Genomic DNA, 25,710 nt, shown 5'->3' with positions numbered 1-25,710 from the left:
GGTTTTGATGAGCATGTATCTTATTCAACTCCAATTTAATAGGAGTAGAACCATTCAACCTTCCTCTTCAGAGGTAATAAGTCAAGATGAAAGTCAAGGTAATGCATTTCAAAAATCCTTGAGGACTTCCTTCCTAGAAAAAAACGGATGATGCTCTCTGTAATGCAGATTCTTCTGTCCCTTTTATCATATAGCCCAAATTGAGAAATAAAAGAAAATCATTGTTTTGTCTTCCAGGTCCTTGGACTAGTACAAGAAACAGCAGCATAGACAATGGAGAGGTGGAAATTGGTCGTCGGATCACGCAGGAAGTACCAGCAGGGGTATTTTGGCGATCACATATCCATGTTACCCAGCCACAGTTCTTAAAATTTAACATATCATTAGGAAAAGATGCCTTGTTTGGAGTTTACATACGAAGGGGCCTGCCTCCATCACATGCTCAGGTATGATTGCTAAAGGAGATTATGTTGTATTCATCTGTGGAACATAAGTGTGGCAGATCTATTGTGGATGCATTGGTTACAGTCAACACGCTCAAGAATAGACATAAGTCAACATGATCATGCATTGTCTAGAAGAAGTTTAAAGAAACTACAATCTTAGAATTTTCAACATAACACTATTCTTCTTAAATAGGGAGAAATAGGGAGCAACTAGCCTCACGTTTTAACTACATTGTATTACTTATCTTGCTTATCGTGCTTGCCTAATCATATCTTTTAAGGTACATTAACACACACAGATGCACCCTATGTTTGCCTAAGGGCCTTTAGGCAGACATAAGGCCGGGTTTCCACAGGATGAAATCCTGCAATTTGGCCGCACCGAAAAACCACGAGATTCCGCAGGATAAGCGCTGCTTCAAAACCCGCTTTTGGAGCGGTTCGGCCGCCAGTATTCTGTTGCAGCTTTCTTTCGTCATAGAGAGGAGAGAGGCCGGAATGGAAAAAAAAAAAGAATTGACATGCTGCACCAGCTCAGCGCGGCTTTACCGCAAAGGATTGGCCGCCCCGTGTGGACAAGATTTTTGCAAAATCTCGTCCACATGGCTGGCTAATCCTGGGATTAGGAACCGCAGGCAGATTGACACACAGAAAGATGCTTGCTGCTTGACTGCCCCTCTCCCTGTGTAATCATGAATAGGTACAGCCGAACAATGATGGCTGTATGAGGACCAGAGCTGGTTGATGACTAGAGCTTGTCCCCACACAGTAGATGATCTGCCTGTGTGGACAATATGAACGGCCACTGTCAGACATCCTCTGTCGGTCAGCATTCTTCTGCACTGACAGATCATTTGCCTGTGTGAAAGGACCTTAGACGGTAAGTGACTCATATTTACAGAGTTACTCAACTGTTAAGGTAGATATATTCTATTTATAAACTCCTACTTACATTTTCCAGATACAGAAAGTTGTACTTGTCCTTCAACTATGTTGCCTTTTTTATGGGGACAGGTTCAGTGTTTTATTAGCCAGAGTAATAGTTATGGTCCATTGTATTCATGAGGGGAGCACTCACCACCTCTGTCAACAGTGATTGACGAGCTTCTGTGTGCCTGCATGCTTTCAGAAGAGTATGCCTCCATCAATTTATAAAGTAAAGGCAAAATTAAAAAATCTGTGCATGAAAAATATGAAATGTGAAATCTGAAAAGCTTAGTAAGTCCCTATACATATTAGGCTAGGAAATTTTCCTAGTTTGGAAAATGTAATATCTTACGCAAAATAAAGTTCGTTCTGCTGTGTATTCAACAGTTTAAAAAACCTTAGGCTAGTCATACACCAGAGCTTCCGGAAAGTGGAAAAGCAACTGAGGGCAGGTATCTCTGCAAAATTTGATCTGCTGTGTTGAAATGTCTTCAGACATTGCCCTGTACTGCAGTTACAAAAATGATCATACAGATCTATGAGCCTCATGTGGTGCAGAGTGTTAAAGGGGTTGTCCCGCGAAAGCAAGTGGGGTTATACACTTCTGTATGGCCATATTAATGCACTTTGTAATGTACATTGTGCATTAATTATGAGCCATACAGAAGTTATTCACTTACCTGTTCCGTTGCTAGCGTCCCCGTCTCTAGCGTCCCCATCTCCATGGTGCCGTCTTCAGCGTCTAATCGCCCGATTAGACGCGCTTGCGCAGTCCTGTCTTCTGTCTTCTGAATGGGGCCGCTTGTGCCAGAGAGCGGCTCCTCGTAGCTCCGCCCCGTCACGTTTGCCGATTCCAGCCAATCAGGAGGCTGGAATCGGCAATGGACCGCACAGAAGACCTGCGGTCCACTGAGGGTGAAGATCCCGGTGGCCATCTTCACAAGGTAAGTAAGAAGTCACCGGAGCGCGGGGATTCGGGTAAGTACTACCCGTTTTTTTTTTTTTTATCCCTGCATCGGGTTTGTCTCGCGCCAAACGGGGGGGCTATTGAAAAAAAAAAAAACTGTTTCGGCGCGGGACAACCCCTTTAAGGCAGCAGAAATGTGGTCCTAAGCTCTGGCTCAGGACCTGAAGGTTGTGTGTTCAATCCCCGGTAGGCGGCTCAAAGTTGACTCATTCTTCCCAGGTCGGGAAAATCGAGTACTCAGCTTCATGGCGGGTAATAAATTACCTTTAAGTGCTGTGGAATAAGTTGACGCTATACAAAAGAGCAAGATTTATTTTTACCTATTTAGATCTGCATCCCATCAATGGAGGCCCAGATTATGCCAAAGATTATGGTAGAGATACGGCCTTGTCCAAAGTGACAACCACCTGAAGACCCCTTGAAATCCCTAATATGTGGCAGGTTTAGTAACAGATTCTACTTCTTTTTACTCCATTGAAGCTGCTAAAATATAGCTTGTTTATAGCATAAAACAGCATAAAGTACTATTAGTGTCCTTGCTTCCTACACCGCAGGATTTACTATGCATTCCCAATCTACATTGATGTCTATGGACAACTATTTGTTGTGGGTGACAGTTTCATTTGTCAGTGAAGGGAAGAAATGAGCATTTGGAATACTCCGTGCCTGCTAATACGAAGGAGATCCATCGCAGCAGGACGAAGAGACAAGAACGGCATCCTGTTGCCTCTGTGTACTCTAATTACATCTAATTTGCTGATCACTAAAGCTCTCACACAAAAGAGCGCACTGTGTCTTTTCATATCAATAGGAAACACCTTCAGATCTCTCAGGAGGACCTTCTCACCTCCTTCACTGTCGGAGCTAATCTCTTTCATCTGGGATGTTCTATTATTGCTGGCCATATCAGCTGACAATTTTTGCACTATGAGTTTAAATAGCTGACACTGTCGCTGGGATAAAAGAGATTTTGCTGCAATCCAGATGCTTCGCCAGCTGAGCCGGTAGGCTACTAGCTCCCGGTACGGTCCCCCAGGCGATGCCTTCGCACTTAGGCTGTCCTCATATCCATAGTGCAGTCTAAGTGCTAAGCAACAGGACAGTGATGAGACACCCAATCTGTATCGCCAAACTGCGGCTTCTGAAATACCGCAATGTTCGTCTTGTCAGGACGCTATGCCATCAACGGCCTTTAATCTACTACTTATCATTCAATGTAGGTGTCCTTCCTATCAGAATACTATTAGTTCTTACTTTTGGGTATTTCTTCTACAAGTGAATTCTAGATTGTGTTTTGCATGGATGAAAGTTTCTCATTTACCACTTAGTCATCTGCACCTGGTTCTGCTCATTTCCAGTTTTTATTTATTTATTTATTTTGCCCATTTTAATGTCTCTCAAGTTAATAAACGCGGAGTGTTATCCTGAGCCGTGTTTGTTTCATTTATTGCATGAGACATTTGATGTAAACACTTGGTCGGAATCAAATCAACCACTGAGGCATCAAAAATGTTGTCTTTGCTCATACTGAATATATTATTTTGTGTGTTTTCATTAACATCTTGCTAATTTGCAACTTTGTAGCGTTACCTCGCTGGCATCGTGGGAGTTTAACTGTTTGTCTCATACCGTTCTCTTGTTTATGTTTGCTGACCATTCCAATTAGACGCCTTTTATTAACAATGCACAATACAATAGAATTACCTTACAACTGGAATAGGAGAAAGTTTGGGGGAAAAAAGTCATTTACCTTAGTTTCTATTATAGTCAGTAGGATATCTAAGAGCTGCTACAGTAATTTTACCAATGATTGCAGACAACATGTGAATTATTAATAAATGATCCTAAATATAAAGTTACTGTGCAGTACATATGGCCTGCTGGAGTACAGGGTAATATCACCACTAGTACTTATTGCCCGTTCTGCATGCATTAGAGCCTGCACCACGGTCTCCATTTCCATCTGCATGAATACAATTTGCAGTAAAATCTGCATTTTGATTGATTTAATTCAGACTTATAACACAACTAAAAAATGACAACTACATATGCCGTTATAAAGACATCCATTAGATTTAATCTGTTGGCAGAATGTATATATATGTATACCATATACTGCATCAGTTGGTGGCCATGAGTAAGCGTAGCGTGGTATTCTCAAGTCATGCTATAGAGAAATAAAAAACGTGCTGTATTTTCACTCGGTGCATATTCTAAGCTGTATAAGTAGCTGCTCAATATACTAAAACAGCAGCTTAACGGTCATCCTTAAGATCTCACCATAAGTCAAGAGGCACACTCAAAAAGGGTTGAAGGAAGAAGTTTTTGCTTCAGTTTGCAGTTACTCTTCGATCAGACCAACTGCTGTGCCTGCCCTGCCATCTGAGGTAAAATCGACAGCGCGCGTTGGGAAGGCAGTGAGAGCTGCCAAACCCAGCTGAGCAGAACAGCATGCAGCCAGCAAGAAATGTCAGCTTTTATTGCTTCTGTCTTCCGTGTCGACCCTCTGCAAGAAAATATTTCAAACTAATATATAGATATTTTTAACTCCTTCAGGCTCTAATGTATATAGTGTGTATATATTAAATGTTAAGGACAACATTTTGATTAACCATTTTCTTGACTGCTATATATAAATGTAATAAGCAGGAACGTCTGAGGAAAGTTAGGGCTACGTGGTGGCGTTTATTGTGTGCCTCAACACATACCCACACTTTCAGAAAAAGCTGCCATATGAACACGAGTGGGAGCAATATTTCTACGTATTATCTAACTAGTATCCTGCACTTTTAACCAGTTTTACCCTCTGTAGGGTCCATTTCTAATTTTCAGTTATCCCTGACCTAGTGGGTGGAGACTAGCTGTTATATCTACTATACAATTTGTAGAGAGAAGAGGAGATGCTGTTCTCCTATCACTATTATATATAGAGAAGCTATAGCAGCATGGGAGACGTTATTAAGAAGTACTGAGCAGTGTAGATGGATTTCAGTAGCTGTGAGTCAGTAAACACTTACTATTAGCTGCAGCAGCATCTCTGTGTGAGTCTCTCTGTGTCATGAACTGAACATACTGGTACGTGAACTTTGGTCTTCCCCACAGTGTGTTGCTATACTATTATACTGTCTAAAGCCTTGTAATTCTGAGCCATGTTTAGTTGTATGCTTCCTGTATCCTGAGATTATGGACTACACCTGCTCTGTGGCCATTTAAACCCCCAACCTCTGACTTCCTGTGCCTGAGTATTCAAGTTCTTTTGTGCATCATGCTAATCATTATAATTATTCTAATCTACAAATTCTGTGTACCAAACTCTGCTTATACCTGACTACGCCTGACCTCCAACCCTGTGTCCTGAGCTCTGTTTAAACCTGATTACAGCTGCTCTCCCATTAGATTCCAGACCGGAAAACTAACATAGTTACACTCTGCTTCACTCTCACTGACCTTTTGTTCCCTCCCCACCCTCTACTCCCCATAGACTTCTATGGACAGCATGAGATGGCAGCAAACAGCCACCACCCCACCCACATACACTTTCTGTGTTCTGCTACGGTGTCTCTGCTGCTAGACGCGGACTTAACATGACAACAGGCAGTGGAAAGCAAATTAGAAGAAAGTGAGACCCCTAGTGTTCAGCAATTTTTCAGCTCAAAAATATTATTTTATGGAAATATAGTAATTTTCACTTTTGCTAGTTATTATATTGAGCACATTTGTGTTTATACACTAGCAAAATCAATATCCGAGTTCTCAAATAACACACAATCCACTAACAAGGCCTTCAGCCACTTTCTGCAATGACAGGCTACTAGACTTGTTTCCGTTGGCCTGCTTCGATAGATAAGGGAATCCCGGTGTGCTGATAGTATTACAGCAGTATGGGAAACAAGTATCGTTCTAAATCCTATCATATTGTTAAAATGTTATGATGACCAGGTTATTAATTCGCTGCTCATGTCATGTGCAGTTTTCTCACAGTTCTGCTGCTGTTTCTCCTATGTTTTTTTTAAATGATGGAAAAATATTTCTTCTTGACATTAACAGAATCCTTCCCGTTAGCGAGAGGAAGGATCTACAAATCATCAGAGCCGCCAATTAAAACAAAAGTCCCTACAATCTCCCAATTTCTAAATAGACAGTGCTTATATCAGTATAATCTCATACTTGCATATTTCTGACAAGTGGCAGCGAAGCCACATGGCATTTGATAAGCTGGTTATTTACCCAGCTCCTGTAGATACCATGAATATTCCTATTCAGGAATTGGCATTTAGGCAATTGCCTGATTTATTTTGGAAAGCAGCTGTAAATCGGAGGTCCTATGGAAAATAAGGGGCAAATCTAAAAACCAAAATCTGCCCCATACAACTAAAGAAGTTTCTCCACTTTTCTGATTGGGAAGTTGCGAACAGATAGATTTCAGCTCCTTATCTTGTTTACTGTACGGCAGGGCTGGCGGTAGAATAATTTTCTTAATGGCGCTTTAAAGCAGCAGTAAAAATATGCAGCAAGTAGTTTATTTCAAATTAGATGTTAGTCGTTTTCTGTTCCTTAATGTTCATTTTCCCTTCTCACTGAAGCACATTCACAAAATATAATATGAATCTAAAGATATATGTAAAATTGATAAAATATGGGATAAAATGACCCTACAGCCTTTATCTGAATATGATTAACTCTTTCATTTAATATACTTTTCTCTTCTATGTTTATGTATAGCAATTAGAACTTTATACCAGTAAACTACCCTGTTTCCCTGAAAATAAGACGCGTCTTATATTACTTTTTTCTCCCAAATATGCGCTACGTCTTATTTTTAGGTGGTGTCTTATTTCGCCGCGGCAAATCAGTCTGTGGCCGCTAATCCCTCAATTGGCCTTATATTGGGACTTATAATTGGGGGTGCCTTATATTTGGGACTTCTGCAAATTTCAGGGGGTGCCTTATTTTCAGGGGGTGTCTTATTTTCGGGGAAACGCAGTAGTATCGTAGAGCAAGTTGGTGCTGTAGCTCTAGTGTTTGTCTGTAAGGCAATGTGTAGTTTTAGGACTCAGGCGACTATAGTGTAGATACATATTGGCTGACGCTTAGACTCTACCTGTCAAGTAGGCTGCATCTTAAACGTCATGTATGACACTAAAATACTTGCTCTTAAGTTACCTTTTCATGGTAACTTTCTTGAGAAACTGCCTCAAAAGACCTGAACGAAACCTGCACTTGTGAACGCACCCTTACAAGAGCAGAACATTCCGTGCACTCCAGCGCCCTCTGCAGTATTTCTTCTGTCCTTCCCAAGGTGGCATGCTCTCACTACCACAGTACTGAAACTTTCTTATTAAGCTTTTCAATCATGTCAGAAGTTTCAGAGACCTCAAGTGGCATTTTTTAGGGTCAACTGTAAGCACCAAGGAGCAATAGATGTAAGCCCAACTCTGGGACACATATATGAGGAAACACCTGAGGAGTGTAATATGTATGGTCTGAAAGAAGTGAAAGGAGAGACTTCATAACATTTGACTTCATAACGACCAAGTGGCGTGCATGTACATCGCTTGATTGTGGGCCTTGACTTCACCATTGTACATGTCCTTTGCAGGATTAAACTCCTCCGATACAGACAAGGTAACCTGAGAAGAAAATAAAAAGGGTTAAAGGGATTAATTATAACCACTTCTACTTCCTCTATTCCAGCCTGCGTAGTGATCAGTAATCTCTATGTATTGAAGAGAGGTAGTGGCATTATGGGTACCTTCTCCCCCCATCTCCCTTCACGGGGATGGCAGTTGCTGGTCTTAGCAAATTGCACTGCTAATGACTGTGGTTACGACAGAGGGCTATTTCCCTAGATGTAGGATTCTTATATATGCCTCAGTTGCAGTGAAAAATTGCAACATAAAAATTATAAAGCGTGAATGTCCCCAGAGGTCTTGTATTAAAAATACATACAACAATAAGTAAAAAGTCTAATCAAATATTTGGAGAAAAAAAAAGACACAGCAACTTAAAATGTCACCGTAGCAGCCTCATATCCTGAGACTATGGATATTATGCATCAAAACAACTGAAACAAAATAGGACGTCCATTCTAATACTTTGTTTCAGTGTCAATTTACAAACTTATTAAATAAAGATCCATAAATATGAAAAAAAAAACCCTTTTTTTTTAATCTTTGCTCATATTACCACTAAAACAATTCTAAGAAACAATTTCTAAGAAAAAAAAGATACATTAAAAGTAACAACAAATCTTTTGGTGCATGAATACATCAAAGGACAAGGAAGTTGAGGGCAGGATAAGGGCAGCTTTGAAGGACCCTTTGGTCTTTTTCTTCTGTCACGCTTCTTGGTTTTGCAAATTTTGATAAGCGCTACGTATAATGCTGTGCGGATACACGTAATATCACATTCTAAAGAATATTTTCCTACAAGCACTGAAAGCAGAACAGCCTTTCTCTGTGATACCTTGGTCTGTGCCCCTGATCGAGTGAATAGTGTATGGGGGAGCTGCTAAGTTATTGAGTAACCGTGCATAGTAAATAGGATTCCATAATCCCAATCAGACATTCACTTTATGAATGGCACGACTGCTTTTGATGCTTAAGAAATGACGGATGGCTCTACTCCATCAGTAAGGGTACTGCTCTTCTGGAATTCCTGTGGTGTTCCCAGCTGTATGCACCTGCATGACAATATAGCAAATAACACAAATGCAGACTTACAGCAGTGACTTTTCTAGTTGCTGGAAGTTGAAGGGAGAGCTAAATGTTAGAGCTGCGGTATTGCAGTACACATCTTCGGGGTTTCGGTGTGTTAAATGATTCAGAACAGCCTAACATGTGTCATTTAAATAGACTAACGTGTGGGTTATGTATTATTACACTGAGGCTTGTTTAAGATGGCTTGGCTGAGCCTAGTACAAATGTCGGTAGAAGTGTAACCCTTTTCAGGTGACCTTGTCTTTAACTCAAAATCACATCATTACCCACTGAAATTTGCAAACAACAGAAAGTTGTCCGAAGCAACTGTATGACGCAGAAGCAGCTTCTGCAAATTCTGCGGTGGATGCTGCAACAGTTAGTGACATTGTCACCTGAAGGGCCAGTTCAGACAAGCGTATTGCTAGTTTGTGTGCTGTCTCCCATACTCCATAGACTCATTATAGCCTGACAGCTTGTACTCACAAGCCATTTTTCACATGGACTGACTGCCCAAAAAATTCTGGCATGTCCGATTTGTCTCCTTTTTTACATACGAGAGTAGCATATTCAATGTTGGGGGTCCATGCATATCGGGCAGCATACAGATGGGTGCTTTCACGTGCAAGTTGGCTGCAAGTCGCATATGAATATGGCCTAACATTGAACAATGCTCTCTCCTAGATACAGCTGTTCAAGACAATAGTATAACTTAATCATTTTTGCATACAATTCTGTTTAATAGAGCTTTCTACCCAGAATTCCATAAGGATTTTCGTTATCCAGCTTCATTTTTCACTAATTCTTGGATTATTTTACACCTTTGTGACCAGAACAAATTTCCCCATTTTACTTTGTGCTAATTAGACTGAAAATCATTTGAGGGCTTTTTGTACCTAACATTTATTTCATTATTTTATGAATTCAATTTAGCATTTCTTGTCTGGCGCATGAAGAAAGGGTTCTTTTTCATGTGTAATTTACAGGAGTCTGACTAAGTTTAAATGCTGTAGTTTCATATATTGGACTGCTGGAGTAGGAAATCGGAGTTCACCTTCTGGCACCTCATTTATGGATAGAGATAACAAGGGGCCAATTTCAAGTTTGGAAGAGACAGGCATTCAGTAAATGACTTACCTTCACTTTGGTGTCTTTCAACGGCCGCTTCGCTTTCACACGGCTGAGAAAGTCACATGAGGTTTGTGCATTGCGAGACGCACAAATATGAACCCCATTCTTTTAAAGGGTGCGGGAAAAAATCACGGCATGTCCTATATTTGGGTATACCCTTGGAACGCCTTACATATTGCTTTCAATGGGGCCAGAAAAAACTTTGCACGACGTGCCAGGTGCATGCGAGCGCAATGCAAGGTTTCCCCTTGAAAGCATTGGAAAACACTTGCCGATCCTCCAGCGCGGCTGAAAGCCGTGTTGGAGGATTGCTACTTCCTAGACACAAAACCGCCTTGCATCCACGGGGATATCAGACGTTCCCGAGCACGATATCAGGTCAAGTTTCACAGCCCAATATATCGCACTCGCTTGTGTGAAATTAGCCTAAGGATAAACATTATAAACACCCGGGATGGTTTCACATTGAAAAGTCAATTCGTTGTGATACTTTACACATTAGTGTACCTCTTGTAGACACATGGTGTTTGAGCCTTTTTGCGGCAGTGAATTAGAGAAGCCGAACAGCGTGCATACACACTTGTATACTTACAGACACATGTGTTCAAGTCTAGAGTACATCCATTTGGTTTATATTACATTCAGGAGCCAGGATGATGACATTGAGGGGCCTGCCTTAATGTAATGCTATGTAAAGCACTAGGTGTAAACTAGGCCCCCTAGTAATCTGATATTTGTCAAAATTGCTTCTGATTCACAATGGGATGTGTTGTGTGTTAGTTAACCTTCCCTGTAGCAGATCATGGAGATATAGTTGGTGACAAGCGGCATCATAACTTCATCCCCTTAAAGGGGTATTCTGGCCTGCAGCAGTTATCATCCATCTACTGAATAGGTGATAAATGCTATATCGGTGGGCAGAGGCGTAACTTGAAGCTTCTGGGCTCCAATGAAAAATTGGTAACAGGGCCGGCAACTATAATATTATCTTCCTAGTAATGGGATCCCTATATGGAGAAGAGAGGCATTATGGACCCCCTAAGGCTCCTGGGCCCGGGTCCAACCGCATCCTCTGCATCCCCTATAGTTACGCCCCTGTCGGTGGGTCTGATTGACAGAACAGTGGGCCTGCATTCCCCATTACTCAAATTACAAGATATTTCACTTGCCTCTCCATTCAAAGTCTTTGAGTGGATAAAGTTATGATGTTCCTTATCATCAGCTGCATTGCCATGACCTTGCAATGTCGCTTAACTAAAATGATACTTTCCAACTCTCCTGGGACATCCAGGAGTCTCCCAAAATAGAGGAGACCTCCTTGAGTCTTTCAACAATTAGTATATCACCTTGGTGGTAAGTGGAAGGGAGGCACATGGGGGAAGAACCTTATCTGCATTACTTATTGGGTTATTTAATGGTCAACTTGTTCCTAGTTATCTGTAGTCTGCCACATACTGTAGTGCATCACCTGCCTATCAGCAGGTGCGTCTTCCTTCCAGCTACCATGCAAAAAAGCTATCAGCAAACAAAATATTTTCTGCGCTCACAAAATAGTGTGCATCCACAAATAGTATTCTGTCAGGGAAAAATACATAGGAGTTACACTTACTGGGGAGGAGGGGGGTATGATGACCATGAGCCCCCTCCTTGAAGTGATGTCTCCAAATAGATGTTTCCACACGTATACGAGATGAAATAATAACACCTTTTATTCTCAGACTTCACTAAAATAACGGGCTTGAGAAACAAGGGGCTTGAGAAAGGTGCCTGTGCGCACTGAAACGCGTTGCCCGTTATTTTAGTGAAGTCTGAGAATAAAAGGTGTTATTATTTCATCTCGTATACGTGTGGAAACATCTATTTGGAGACCACTTCAAGGAGGGGGCTCATGGTCATCATACCCCCCTCCTCCCCAGTAAGTGTAACTCCTATGTATTTTTCCCTGACAGAATACTATTTGTGGATGCACACTATTTTGTGAGTGCAGAAAATATTTTGTTTGCTGATAGCTTTTTTGCATTTTATTCCTTTGGGACCACTCTCTTATGAGAGACCCCAATTATTTCTGCAGCTCTCCCCCTTGCATTGGAGGATTAGAATAGTGTCGTTTTTCACTGAATGACAACCTGAGGCGCTATCTGGCTACATCTTCCAGCTACCATGTCCTTTACCTAAGAATAGGAAGAACCGGAGCACCAGACAGAGGGGAGCAGGAAGAAAGATGCACACGCTGCTGGCCAGGCAACACACTGTGCGACACACCAGGGGCAACTGCAAATAATAAGTCAATAAAGTCAGTAAAGTCATATATTAACTGCAGTCAGTGGTATATACTGGGGGAAATTATTATTCTGTGGGGGCACAGTTACTTTGTGGGAGCAGTAAGAGGGGGTATTGAGGGTGACAACAGAATGGGGAGTGTGTAAGGGATGAATCAAGGCTGGAAGAAGTCATCATTGCGGTCTGGGCCAAGATAGAGAAGAAAAGAGAAAGTTGGTGACTCTAAGGAAAGAAGTGGGGTTAGGGGAAGTAAAACATATATTCTGGTCCTTGTACCCCAAACCTTTTTAGACTCTAGCAAGTAAATGTTGCTGCAACACCTTTAACTTCCTACGTACAATTTTTTTTTAGAGGAATTTAATGACAAAGCTCAAAAGTTGCCTCATATAAGTTCCAGAAATCTATAGCCACATGTGATGTTTGCTCAAACATCACTTTAGCAGCAGCACTTTGTAGCGCTTCCTTTTGTACTGCATCGGCTCCGAAATATTTCTCCATTTTATTACAGCTATGCACATCACACATTATTTGTAGTCGCACTACAGGAGACCTTTTTTATATTCCCCTGAAAAACATTGACAGATTCAGTGGAAAAATACAAAACATAACTGCTTACCATGGCTTCACTCTTCTACTTATTGTCGGATAGACTCTTGGCTATGCTGCTTCTCAGATCACATTTAACTTGAATGATTTCTGCACGTACGATGATAACTGCGCCATAGATTTTCTAAGGTACTGCTAAATGGGCTGGAATTCAACTATTTGTTTTTTTCTTACTACAGTAAAGCGCTAATAAGATCATTAAAGCTAGATTACTAATAACCAAGGAAAACGACACCTTAAGACATACTTGATGTTCACATGATAATGCAGCTCACGCAGTAGAACTCTCTGATGGTTGAAGTGGATGTATGAGATTACCAAAAAGAATCTGGATCGTTTTTTTTTTTTCAGGAACTGGGCTTCTCAAGTGAACGGGGCTGAGCTGCAATATTGGGCACAGCTCACGGAGAAGGATGCTAGTGTTTTTGTGGAAAAATCCGATCTCATACAAAATCTGTAAGATCAATGCATAGAGCTGCAGATTACAGTTGTACAACTTGCATAATGCCTGGTTTAGACACAACGATTCTTGCTCAAAAGTCGCTCAAAAGACATCTCAACGACAGTTTGAATGACTGTTTTGAGCGATCACTTTGCGCTCCGAGTGGGGTATACAGAAGTCAAGCGGGACTGCTTGTCTTCTGTATACTCCTTCTGTCTTCACGGAGCGCACAGCTGTGCGCTCCGTGCGGGGTATACAGAACACAGCTGGAGCGCTGTGTTCTTCATATTCTGGCTGTGCTCATGGAGCTCTCAGCGGGTATACATCTGTGCACTCCGTGCGGGGTATACAGAACACAGCTGGAGCGCTGTCTTTTTCATATTTCGGCTGTGTTCATGGAGCTCTCAGCTGGTATACATCTGTGCACTCCGTGCGGGGTATACAGAACACAGCTGGAGCTCTGTGTTCTTCATATTCCGACTGTGTTCATGGAGCTCTCAGCTGGTATACATCTGTGTGCTCTGTGCGGGGTATACAGAACACAACAGGAGTGCTGTGTTCTTCATATTCCGGCTGTGTTCATGGCTTTGAGTGATTTTTGAGCGAGAATCGTTGGGTCTAAATGGGCCTTAAGAAGCAAGTAAAGATAACTTAGTACGGTATGTAAGTGCTTGTAGTGCAAGTTTCTTAAATATAGCCCTAGTCTCCTCTTGGTGCTACTATTTTCAGCCTCCCCCATTCTCCCGTATTTCTAACTTTGAAAGATTGCAAGAAATTTTTTTTAAACCTTTTCACAAAAACATCACTTCAGGGCCATCACTGTAACAACACCAAAGTATATCCAAATGTTTTATTGGACAATAAGGCGATAGTGAAATGCCTTTTCACCCCCTTTTCACCCCCTACCGGGGTGTTCCCTACGTAAAACTCACATAGCAAACAAGTTAAGCTTTATATAGCTACAATCACATTTGTGGATCAACCCAACTTTAAACTCCCAAAGACTTTAAAAAAGTTGAAACACTGTTAAAAGATACTACGAATATTAAGCAATTTTTTAGTTTTCAGTCCCAGAATTTTTACGGCAGTTGGTAGGATCATTTCTATGAACGGCCACATTGCAGCCGATCAATATCTTGAAGGGGTTTCCAGCTTCAAGCTATTGATAACATCGTCAAGATAGGCCATCAATACAAAGATTGGCAGGAGGCGGCCTCCCAGGAGACCCTCCAATCAGCTGTTTGCCGCCAACGCTCTTATGCACTGAGCTAATTTATGCCGGAAGTAGACAGCTCCTTTCCCACTGCAGTGGCCCAACTTGGTATTGCAGACAAAGTATCGGTGTATGTCTCTCCCTTTCTCTCATATGAAAAAGATATTCAGTTTTGCAGCTTATATTCACCTTGCCCACCTATTATGGAAGTATGCCACATTGTTTATCCTTTACTCCCGAACACCCCTCACTCTTTAAAGCAGGTTTAACTCGCCTTTGTTTTTTTTTAAATTTTCATTAATAGTACAATATAATCGTATACCAACTCTCTTTAGGTCTGTAGCTCTTTTTTTTGAAGTTTCATGGCTCAGATACCCAAATAAGATTGTAAGCTCTTGGGGGCCATGATTCATTGTTCGACCTTGAATAGCAACTAAAGTGTGCCTTTTGCTGCAGTAATGAGCTATAAATCTGAATAATTTCAAGGGGACTATTGTGAAGTCAGAGGATAATTAGGATTTTCTTATGACTCAATCACTGGTACTTTCACAAAAAAATCTTTTATCAAAGCTTTCAGTTGTGAAATTACTTTTATGATGTATTGAAGCTGTGGGGAGATTTAAAAGTATAGTAACATCCTTTCCGAGATATTGTCATGCTATATAAAGCAATTGGGATATGCAACACCTACCAACTTCAATTGCAATGTAGCTCAAAATGTCTATCTGAATATATGTGTTACTTTAGTTGCATAGGATAGGCTCCATTTTAAAGTGCCACATCTGAACTTCCCTTTAAATATACCTCCCACCAGATGCTCTGCAGCATTAGCTTTAGGTCTTATATAAAACTATGGGCTTCATATGGAAAAAAAGAGAGTATTATATTTTTAACCTATTGCTGTGTCTTGTTGACTTATAGCCATTCCCATTTTAGGACAGAATGTACTACCCAGAATGCACAGGCAGCGTCCAAGGAGCAGACCCTGAGCCAAGGAGACAATGGGTAGAGAGATAACCTTATCACAGGCCTCTATCGTCTCCTCCTCTAAGGGTAGCTTGGGACCTGACTCCCGTTACCACAGGGGGAGATCACGAAACCGGTAACCTTGGTTACCTGTAGTCCCTTTTTGTCACCCGTGACGCCACTGTTCCTTTCTCTGCTATGGATCCCTTTGGTGAAATAAAGTAGTCCACACAGACAGAGCATATGCACAAAAACACTCGCCTCAGCACAACATATTTGCGTAGTGAACGAGGTTGATTTGCATGTGTATTGGCGCAGAGTGCTGTACTTTTTGAGCACACAAGGCCTGTCGACATGCAGCTGACAAACCCTTGCCCTGATTTATTAAGCTATTTAGCCTAATGGGTTCTCTTTTTTAGGGAATTGTGCACGTTCTTGCATTTTGTGTGTGCATTTGCGCACCTGTCATAGACTTCTAACGAGAAATGTGCGCTCAAAAAAAGTTAATGAGAACAAACCTATTGAAATCTCTATATAGTAGCTAATGGTGTTTAACACTCTTCCATTACGTAAATATGTACACCTGGCATTTGACAAGTGGGCAGTCTATGAATAACCACTTAAAGACTTTTTAGACACTGTATTAGAAGGGTTCTTTGCCAATAGATTGATCAAGTATTCCCCTCCAGTGATCAGCTGTAACCTGTAGGGATGCCTGATAGTAAGTGTTCAATTAACCTACAGCACCCCCACAGGGGAAATGAAGTATTACATGGTGAACATTCATATCAGTGCATTGTCTGTATAATGCAGAACATGTCCATTCCTCTGTGGCGAGAGGCACTTTTTGTAATCATTCTCTATTCTGACCAAGAGATGAAGATCATGAAAAGAGAACCTCCCTCTACAGCACCTAATAATAGGTTATTTCAATTTTTTTTTTAACTTGACAAGCTCTTTAAGAATTGTTCTGGCCAAAAGAATATAAATGAATACCATTTTTGCCATTCTGAGAGGACATGTGGTTCACTTATGTTTGACATATATACATTGTGTTATGAACAGAACATACTGAGTATATCAAGGTAAACCACAGGAATACTGGTTCACCTTCCTTACCAACCATTTTAACATCTCCACTTTTCTTTCGAAATAACCCAGAGATTGACAGTTATTTCAATGTCTGTATCATCGCAGTAAAATAGTAGTTATAGAATATTTTACAGATCCACTTTAGAGTTTATTCATTGTGAAATCTAATGCACAGTTAGCAATGCATTGACTTCCATTCACTTGAATTGAAGCTAATGTATTGTTAACAGCACATTACCCTCCTCCTAGTACTACTGAATGAGAGACCAAAGCATATTACTAATGTGAATTTTCTAATAGATTTATCATTCAGGCATGGCAACGTGATACAGCTTTCCTGCTTTACAGCTCATACAAAAGCAATATTCAAAGTAGTTTTGCTCTGTTTCACAATGAAATTTGCAAACCTGTGAAACCGCTTACACAAATACGTAGATTGCACCAAAATTGGAAAGACACAAGCAAAAGACACTGAAAACCTATTATAATTTATGGTATAAAGTATTGATTAAAATATTACACAAATTAAATAGCTCAACACAAATGTTAGTACTGATGGGTAAATGTTTACAAATATTTATTACATTACTAATTCTTTTTAGAAGTTTTTTTCATGGTTCTGGAAAGTTTCTTTTATATAATCACAAAATCATTGCCATGCCACTAGATTACTAAGATTATTTTTTCTTAAAGGGTAGGTTCACATTGCAGGCAAAGGAGATCCTGTTTTGATTTAAAATGGAGATAATACCAATAACGGAGATTAGGAGAGTAAAGTTCCCGATTATTACTCTTTGAAAGACAAGGCCGAAGAGGAGACCTGCGGGGTTGGGGGTGGAGGCCGCACATGACGGGGTTAACAAGGAGTGGGAAGGAAGGGGGTTAACAGAAAGCAGAGGGAGAGGGGGTGGAGTTAGGAAGTGCAGGAAAGCAAGAGGAGGAGAAACACAAGAGCGGGAACGACAGTTGGAAGAGGAAGACTGAAGAGAGAACATCAAGGAGAACAAGGAGTCGGCATAAAAGTGGGGTGAGAGGGCGAAGCAGAAGCTTGGATAGCCACCTTCACCCCTCCCCTTTTGATTAATGGTTATGGTGGGTGTGTAACCTTTTGGCTCTGACAGGGCAGAGTCCTTGCAGAGACGGTGGAGTATCTAGCCTGGTCATGGCTAGCGGGTCTCTGAGCTTAAGAGGTGGGTGGCTGGAGGAAATTGTCAATATTGGGTCTCCAGAGTCAGGTGGTGGGAGGCAATTGGGAAACTGGGTCACCCAAGTCGGTTGGCTTGTGGTGGGAGGCAATTGGAAAACTGGGTCTCCCGAGTCAGTTGGTGTGCAGCAGGAGGCAGTACAGATCCCTCCCTAAATGGTGAGGTGACAGATGGTGGGGCTCCAAGGACCTCCTCTCTTTTTTAGGGTTAGATTGGGGTTAACAATATGTTAATTTTATGTTAAGGTATGTTTGTAATAAATGGCTGCTGTGGCCAAATTATCCAAAAATTAAGTGGTGCAAGTCATTATTTGCACATCAGAGGGGATATTGGTGGAGGTAAAAGGTTTAAGGCTACAGCTGGGAATGACTCTGTTATACCCGGGTCATGACATCTGCACAATACAAGTTGCTGTATTCTAATCACAGTGCAAAAAGATGCAGGTTGTTGTATATTTTCACACTAGTAATTGTCTGTGTTCTCCTCTTCTGTAATTTCTACAGGAAAACATACGGTAGCAAACGTTTCTGTTGATTTCAATGAGACTTATCTGATATCATATGCTCTAGCAAGCTTCCATATTGTTATGTTTCTATTGCTCTCAGGGTATAAAATAAACATAGTCGCCATGGTCAGGCCTCAGGACAGAAGCATAAACCTTCTATATCACTATTCAGTTTATGGAGGTAATGGACTTTGTTCGCATGCTCCTAGGGATCCAGGCAAGGTAAGTATAGACCTTTCTTTGGCCTGACAAAGCTATCGGTTCTTATAGTAAAACACATGGCCACTGCTGGTATGCTCGGAATTCAAAATAAAAAATGTCTATACCTACCTTGCCTGGATCCCTGGAAGTGCGCTGATTGAAGCTCCATTACTTCCACATACACCACTGGTCACTTGAGCAGACCGAAGCTGTCCGCCATGGGAAACGTATCTATTCTGCATTAATATTGCTGGGTGAATAAACGGCTATCACATATGATTAGTGATACTTGTTATTGCAAATATGTACACACAAGGAGTGCTTTTTGTTTTATTTTATGTACTATCCAGTTTGGCTAGACTGAACCTGGGGGTGCATTATTAGAGATTTTACAATCTTCACTTCATAACGCCACTCAATGGGATATGGACTTTGTGTAGGAAATTGTCTGGTTATACCGCCAAAATAGTGTCCAATAGGAACTGCTGAAGGAATTAGGGTATTTCCAAAGCAGGCTACCAGAGTTGCTAAACAGAAGCATGGTTGTGCAAATCCAAGACCAGGACTGGCAGAGTTCATGCAACATAACATCGGTACAGGTCAGCTCAGCTCAGGCAGTGACCCAAGTGAAGCATCAAGGAACAGTTTGAGTCAAATCCAAAAAGAACAAAAGAACAAACATCTTCACAAATATGGCAATTCTGAGCATACTTCTATAATCCGAGGTGGTGAGCCAGCAATGACCAGCTCACATAGGCCTGTCCCTTTAAAAGCAGTATGTCACCATTATTATGTTGTCTTCTCTCTGAGGGCAGCATACTGTAGTGACAGGCACTCTGATTGCACCGATATGTCTGTTTTTATGTATCTGTAAAGTATTTTGGTGGAAACTTACATTTTATCGGTAGCAATATATACATAGAGGACTACAGGAAGTAGTCCTCAATATTCATGAGCTTATGGCCGCCTGCATTTGGCCGAGTCGGATCCCCTGCGAGCAATCTCGCAGCGGGACCCGGCCCGCGCCCCTGCAGGGACCAGTGTGGGTCTCACCTTCTCCCCCGACTCCGGCTCTGTGATGTGCCAGCTGCCGGTCAGCCGGCGCATGCGCAGAGCAGGGCCGGGGCGCCGGGAGTGACATTTCTGTGCGGGCCTCTGCGAGACCCAGACAGAAAAATAGAGCATGCCGTGATTTGTTTTCCATGTGTATTTTCATGGCCATCTGCATAGGATTGCGTTTTGTAATGCAATCCTATGCAGCCGAAAATTCTGCGGGAAATCCCACCGCAGAATTTCCGCACGTGTGCAGGGTGCCTATGTCTGTCTATGCCCACCGCACCCTACAGCCACTGATTGATAGCTTTCTCTCAATGCGCAGTAATAGGCAGATAGCTGACAAGTTTCAACTTTCGGACAAAATACTTTACAGATGCATACCTTAGCACAGACATATTGTAATCAGCATGTATGTCACTACCTTATGCTGCCATCAGAGAGGGGGTCATGAAGATGGAGATGCATGCAGTTTATGGTTTAGCAGAGCTAATATGCGCACATGTTACTACGGTGTTACGACAAAGAGATTGTTCTCAGTAAGAGAAACCAAGTAATCCTGTAGATATGATGCCTTTTAATGGCTAAAAAAATACATGATGTTGTTGCAAGCTTTCAGGCTCTCAGGATCCTTCCTCAGGCATAATAAAACCGATCTGGATGGGGCTAAAACAGTACCAACCATATTTTTTCGCTTTACGACAAAGAGAGGAACATCAAGTTGCACAAGTGTGTGCAGCATCCAGTGGCCTCTAATAGTATTCTACTTAGAGATGAGCGAGCACCAAAATGTTCGGGTGCTCGTTACTCGGGACGAAATTTTCGCTATGCTCGAGGGTTCGTTTCGAGTAACGAACCCCATTGAAGTCAATGGGCGACCCGAACATTTTTGTATATCGCCGATGCTCGCTAAGGTTTCCATTTGTGAAAATCTGGGCAATTCAAGAAAGTGATGGGAACGACACAGCAATGGATAGGGCAGGCGAGGGGCTACATGTTGGGCTGCATCTCAAGTTCCCAGGTCCCACTATTAAGCCACAATAGCGGCAAGAGTGCCCCCCCCCTCCCAACAGTTTTTACTTCTGAAAAGCCCTCATTAGCAATGCATACCTTAGCTAAGCACCACACTACCTCCAACAAAGCACAATCACTGCCTACACTCCGCTGCCACTTCTCCTGGGTTACATGCTGCCCAACCCCCCCCCCCTCCCCTGCACGACCCAGTGTCCACAGCGCACACCAAATTGTCCCTGCGCAGCCTTCAGCTGCCCTCATGCCACGCCACCCTCATGTCTATTTATAAGTGCCTCTGCCAGAGGAACCGCAGGCACACACTGCAGAGGGTTGGCACGGCTAGGCAGCGACCCTCTTTAAAAGGGGCGGGGCGATAGCCCACAATGCTGTACAGAAGCAATGAGAAATAGAATCCTGTGCCACCGCCATCAGGAGCTGCACACGTGGGCATAGCAATGGGGAACCTATGTGCCACACACTATTCATTCTGTCAAGGTGTCTGCATGCCCCAGTCAGACCGCGTTTTTTTATAAATAGTCACAGGCAGGTACAACTGGGAATCCCCAACTCCGCAATGGGAATTCCGTGTGCACCCACAGCATGGGTGGCTCCCTGGAACCCACCCGCTGTACATAAATGTATCCCATTGCAGTGCCCTGGACAGCAGAGCTAACGTCAGATTAAATGCAGGTGGGCTTCGGCCCACACTGCATGCCCCAACCTGACTGGGCTTTTTAATTCATAGACACAGGCAGGTACAACTCCCTATTGTGAAGTCCCTGTGGACCGACAGCATGGGTGGGTGCCAGGAAGCCACCGGCGGCACATAAATATATCCCATAGCATTGCCCATCACAGCTGAGGTAATGTCATGTTTAATGCAGGTGGGCTTCGGCCCACACTGCATGCCCCAGTCAGACTGGGGTTCTTTAGAAGTGGACACATGTAGTTACAACTCCGTGTGGACCGACAGCATGGGTGGGTGCCAGGAAGCCACCGGCGGTACATAAATATATCCCATTGCATTGCCCATCACTGCTGAGGTAATGTCATGTTTAATGCAGGTGGGCTTCGGCCCACACTGCATGCCCCAGTCAGACTGGGGTTCTTTAGAAGTGGACACATGTAGTTACAACTCCCTGTGGACCCACAGCATGGGTGGCTCCCTGGAACCCACCGGCGGTACATAAATATATCCCATTGCAGTGCCCAGCACAGCTGATGTAACGTCAGCTGTAATGCAGGTGGGCAAAAAATTAATTGGATTACACTGTACACGAGGGCCCCAAAAAATTGGTGTACCAACAGTACTAATGTACCTCCAGAAAAATTGCCCATGCCCAACCAAGAGGGCAGGTAAAACCCATTAATCGCTTTGGTTAATGTGGCTTAATTGGTAACTAGGCCTGGGGGCAGCCCAGTTAAAATAAAAATTGGTTCAGGTGCAAGTTTCAACGCTTTTAAAGAGCATTGAAACGTATAAAAATTGTTTAGAAAAATTATATGACTGAGCCTTGTGGGCCTAAGAAAAATTGCCCGTTCGGCGTGATTATGTGAGGTTTCAGGAGGAGGAGCAGGAGGAGGAATATTATACACAGATTGATGAAGCAAAAATGTCCCCGTTTTTGATGGTGATAGAAAACGATGCTTCCATCCGCGGGTGCAGCCTACGTATTGCTTAGGTATCGCTGCTGTCCGCTGGTGAAGAAGAGAAGTCTGGGGAAATCCAGGCTTTGTTCATCTTGTTGAGTGTAAGCCTGTCGGCACTGTCGGTTGACAGGCGGGTACGCTTATCCGTGATGATTCCCCCAGCCGCACTAAACACCCTCTCTGACAAGACGCTAGCCGCAGGACAAGCAAGCATCTCGAGGGCATACAGCGCGAGTTCAGGCCACGTGTCCAGCTTCGACACCCAGTAGTTGTAGGGGGCAGAGGCGTCACCGAGGACGGTCGTGCGATCGGCTACGTACTCCCTCACCATCCTTTTACAGTGCTCTCGCAAACTCAGCCTTGACTGGGGACCGGTGACACAGTCTTGCTGGGGAGCCATAAAGCTGGCAAAGGCCTTGGAGAATGTTCCCCTGCCTGCACTGTACATGCTGCCTGATCTCTGCGCCTCCCCTGCTACCTGGCCCTCGGAACTGCGCCATCTGCCATTAGCACTGTCGGATGGGACGTTTACCATCAGTTTGTCCACAAGCACCCTGTGGTATAGCATCATTCTCGAACCCCTTTCCTCTTCGGGAATGAGAGTGGAAAGGTTCACCTTATACCGTGGGTCGAGCAGTGTGTACACCCAGTAATCCGTAGTGGCCAGAATGCGTGTAACGCGAGGGTCACGAGAAAGGCATCCTAACATGAAGTCAGCCATGTGTGCCAGGGTACCTGTACGCAACACATGGCTGTCCTCACTAGGAAGATCACTTTCAGGATCCTCCTCCTCCTCCTCCGGCCATACTCACTGAAAGGATGACAGGCAAGCAGCATGGGTACCCTCAGCAGTGGGCCAAGCTGTCTCTTCCCCCTCCTCCTCATGCTCCTCCCCCTCCTCCTCCTCCTCCTCAACGCGCTGAGATATAGACATGAGGGTGCTCTGACTATCCAGCTCTGACTGTCTTCCCCCGCCTCCATTTCGGAGTGCAAAGCATCTGCCTTTATGCTTTGCAGGGAACTTCTCAAGAGGCATAGCAGAGGAATGGTGACGCTAATGATTGCAGCATCCCCGCTCACCATCTGGTTGACTCCTCAAATTTTCCAAGGACCTGGCAGATGTCTGCCAACCAGGCCCACTCTTCTGTAAAGAATTGAGGAGGCTGACTCCCACTGCGCCGCCCATGTTGGAGTTGGTATTCCACTATAGCTCTACGCTGCTCATAGAGCCTGGCCAACATGTGGAGCGTAGAGTTCCACCGTGTGGGCACGTCGCACAGCAGTCGGTGCACTGGCAGATTAAACCGATGTTGCAGGGTCCGCAGGGTGGCAGCGTCCGTCTTGGAGTTGCGGAAATGTGCGCAGAGGCGGCGCACCTTTCCGAGCAGGTATGACAAGTGTGGGTAGCTTTTCAGAAAGCGCTGAACCACCAAATTAAAGACATGGGCCAGGCATGCCACGTGCGTGAGGCTGCCGAGCTGCAGAGCCGCCACCAGGTTACGGCCGTTGTCACACACGACCATGCCCGGTTGGAGGCTCAGCGGCGCAAGCCAGCGGTCGGTCTGCTCTGTCAGACCCTGCAGCAATTCGTGGGCCGTGTGCCTCTTCTCTCCTAAGCTGAGTAGTTTCAGCACGGCCTGCTGACGCTTGCCCACCGCTATGCTGCCACGCCGCGCGAGTCCGACTGCTGGCGACGTGCTGCTGCTGCTGACACATCTTGATTGCAAAACAGAGGTTGCGTTGGAGGAGGAGGAAGAGGAGGGTGGTTTAGTGGAGGAAGCATACACCGCCGCAGATACCAGCACCTAGCTGGGGCCCGCAATTCTGGGGGTGGGTAGGACGTGAGCGGTCCCAGGCTCTTACTCTGTCACAGCCTCCACTAAATTCACCCAATGTGCCGTCAGGGAGATATAGTGGCCCTGCCCGCCTGTGCTTGTCCACATGTCCGTTGTTAAGTGGACCTTGGCAGTAACCGCGTTGGTGAGGGTGCGTACAATGTTGCGGGAGACGTGGTCGTGCAGGGCTGGGACGGCACATCGGGAAAAGTAGTGGCAACTGTGAACCGAGTAGCGTGGGGCCGCCGCCGCCATCATGCTTTTGAAAGCCTCTGTTTCCACAAACCTATACGGCAGCATCTCCAGGCTGATCAATTTGGCAATGTGCACGTTTAACGCTTGAGCGTGCGGGTGCGTGGCAGTGGCGCTAGCGACGTCTGGACGCTGCGCTGAGAGACATTGCTGGATGGGGCCGAGAACAGCTGAGGTGAGGGTGTGGGTGCAGGCCAGGAGACGGTAGTGCCTGTGTCCTCAGAGGGGGGTTGTATCTCAGTGGCAGGTTGGGGCACAGGGGGAGAGGCAGTGGTGCAAACCGGAGGCGGTGGATGGCCTTCGTCCCACCTTGTGGGGTGCTTGGCCATCATACGCCTGCGCATGCTGGTGGTGGTGGCTCCCCAGCTGATCTTGGCGCGACAAAGGTTGCACACCACTGTTCGTCGGTCGTCAGGCGTCTCTGTGAAAAACTGCCACACCGTAGAGCACCTTGACCTGTGCAGGGTGGCATGGCATGAGGGGGCGCTTTGGGAAACAGTTGGTGGATTATTCGGTCTGGCCCTGCCTCTACCCCTGGCCACCGCACTGGCTCGGCCTGTGCCCACACCCTGACTTGGGCCTCCGCGTCCTCGCCCGCGTCCAAGTCCTGTAGGCCTACCCCTACCCCTCAGCATGCTGTATTACCAGTAGTGCAGAAACAGAACGCTGTAATTAAATGTGCCACTTATTGGCCTGTGGTTGGAGGCTGACTTCGCTTACGGAACGCACAGCAGAGCCAGGAAATAATTTTGCGCAAGCCTGCTGTAACACTTAGCTGGCTGCGTATGAATTAGGAGGACAACTACCCCCAGCACAGACCCAGTACACTGAGGACAGTCACAGGCAGCCCAAATAGATTTTTTTTCCCAAATGTTTTTGGAAAGGCCCACTGCCTATATTCAATAAATATGTCTGCTTCACCACTACTGGCCCTGGAGTATGTAAAATAACTGCAGACTGTTGCACTGTGGACTGGAATACAGCGGTGACGTAACAGCCAACACAGAGCCAGGAAATAATTTTGCGCAAGCCTGCTGTAACACTTAGCTGGCTGCGTATGAATTAGGAGGACAACTACCCCCAGCACAGACCCAGTACACTGAGGACGGTCACAGGCAGCCCAAATAGATTTTTTTTCCCAAATGTTTTTGGAAAGGCCCACTGCCTATATTCAAAAAATATGTCTTCTGTCCCTGCCTCACCACCACTACTGGGCCTGGACTATGT

The 25,710-nt window shown here is 44.1% G+C and overlaps 1 protein-coding gene across 8 annotated transcripts in view; it reads left to right on the top strand.

Moving 5' to 3' along the window:
• TENM2 (teneurin transmembrane protein 2) overlaps positions 1–25,710 on the top strand; it is a 1,550,877-nt gene that overhangs the window by 1,263,846 nt on the left and 261,321 nt on the right. For 4 of the 8 annotated variants that reach the window (XM_066591125.1, XM_066591120.1, XM_066591124.1 and 1 more), the window contains exon 9: positions 257–446. In XM_066591125.1, coding sequence (XP_066447222.1) covers positions 257–446 — 190 coding nt within the window. Of the gene's footprint in view, positions 1–237; positions 447–25,710 lie in introns of all 8 variants that reach the window. The other 4 variants (XM_066591118.1, XM_066591117.1, XM_066591116.1 and 1 more) reach the window with 2 other exon arrangements.

This window comes from Eleutherodactylus coqui, chromosome 2 (assembly GCF_035609145.1).
Source record: "Eleutherodactylus coqui strain aEleCoq1 chromosome 2, aEleCoq1.hap1, whole genome shotgun sequence".
In the NCBI taxonomy this organism is placed as follows: domain Eukaryota; kingdom Metazoa; phylum Chordata; class Amphibia; order Anura; family Eleutherodactylidae; genus Eleutherodactylus; species Eleutherodactylus coqui.
Note: the sequence above shows the minus strand (reverse complement) of the source record. Positions and strands in the feature narration are given on the sequence as shown.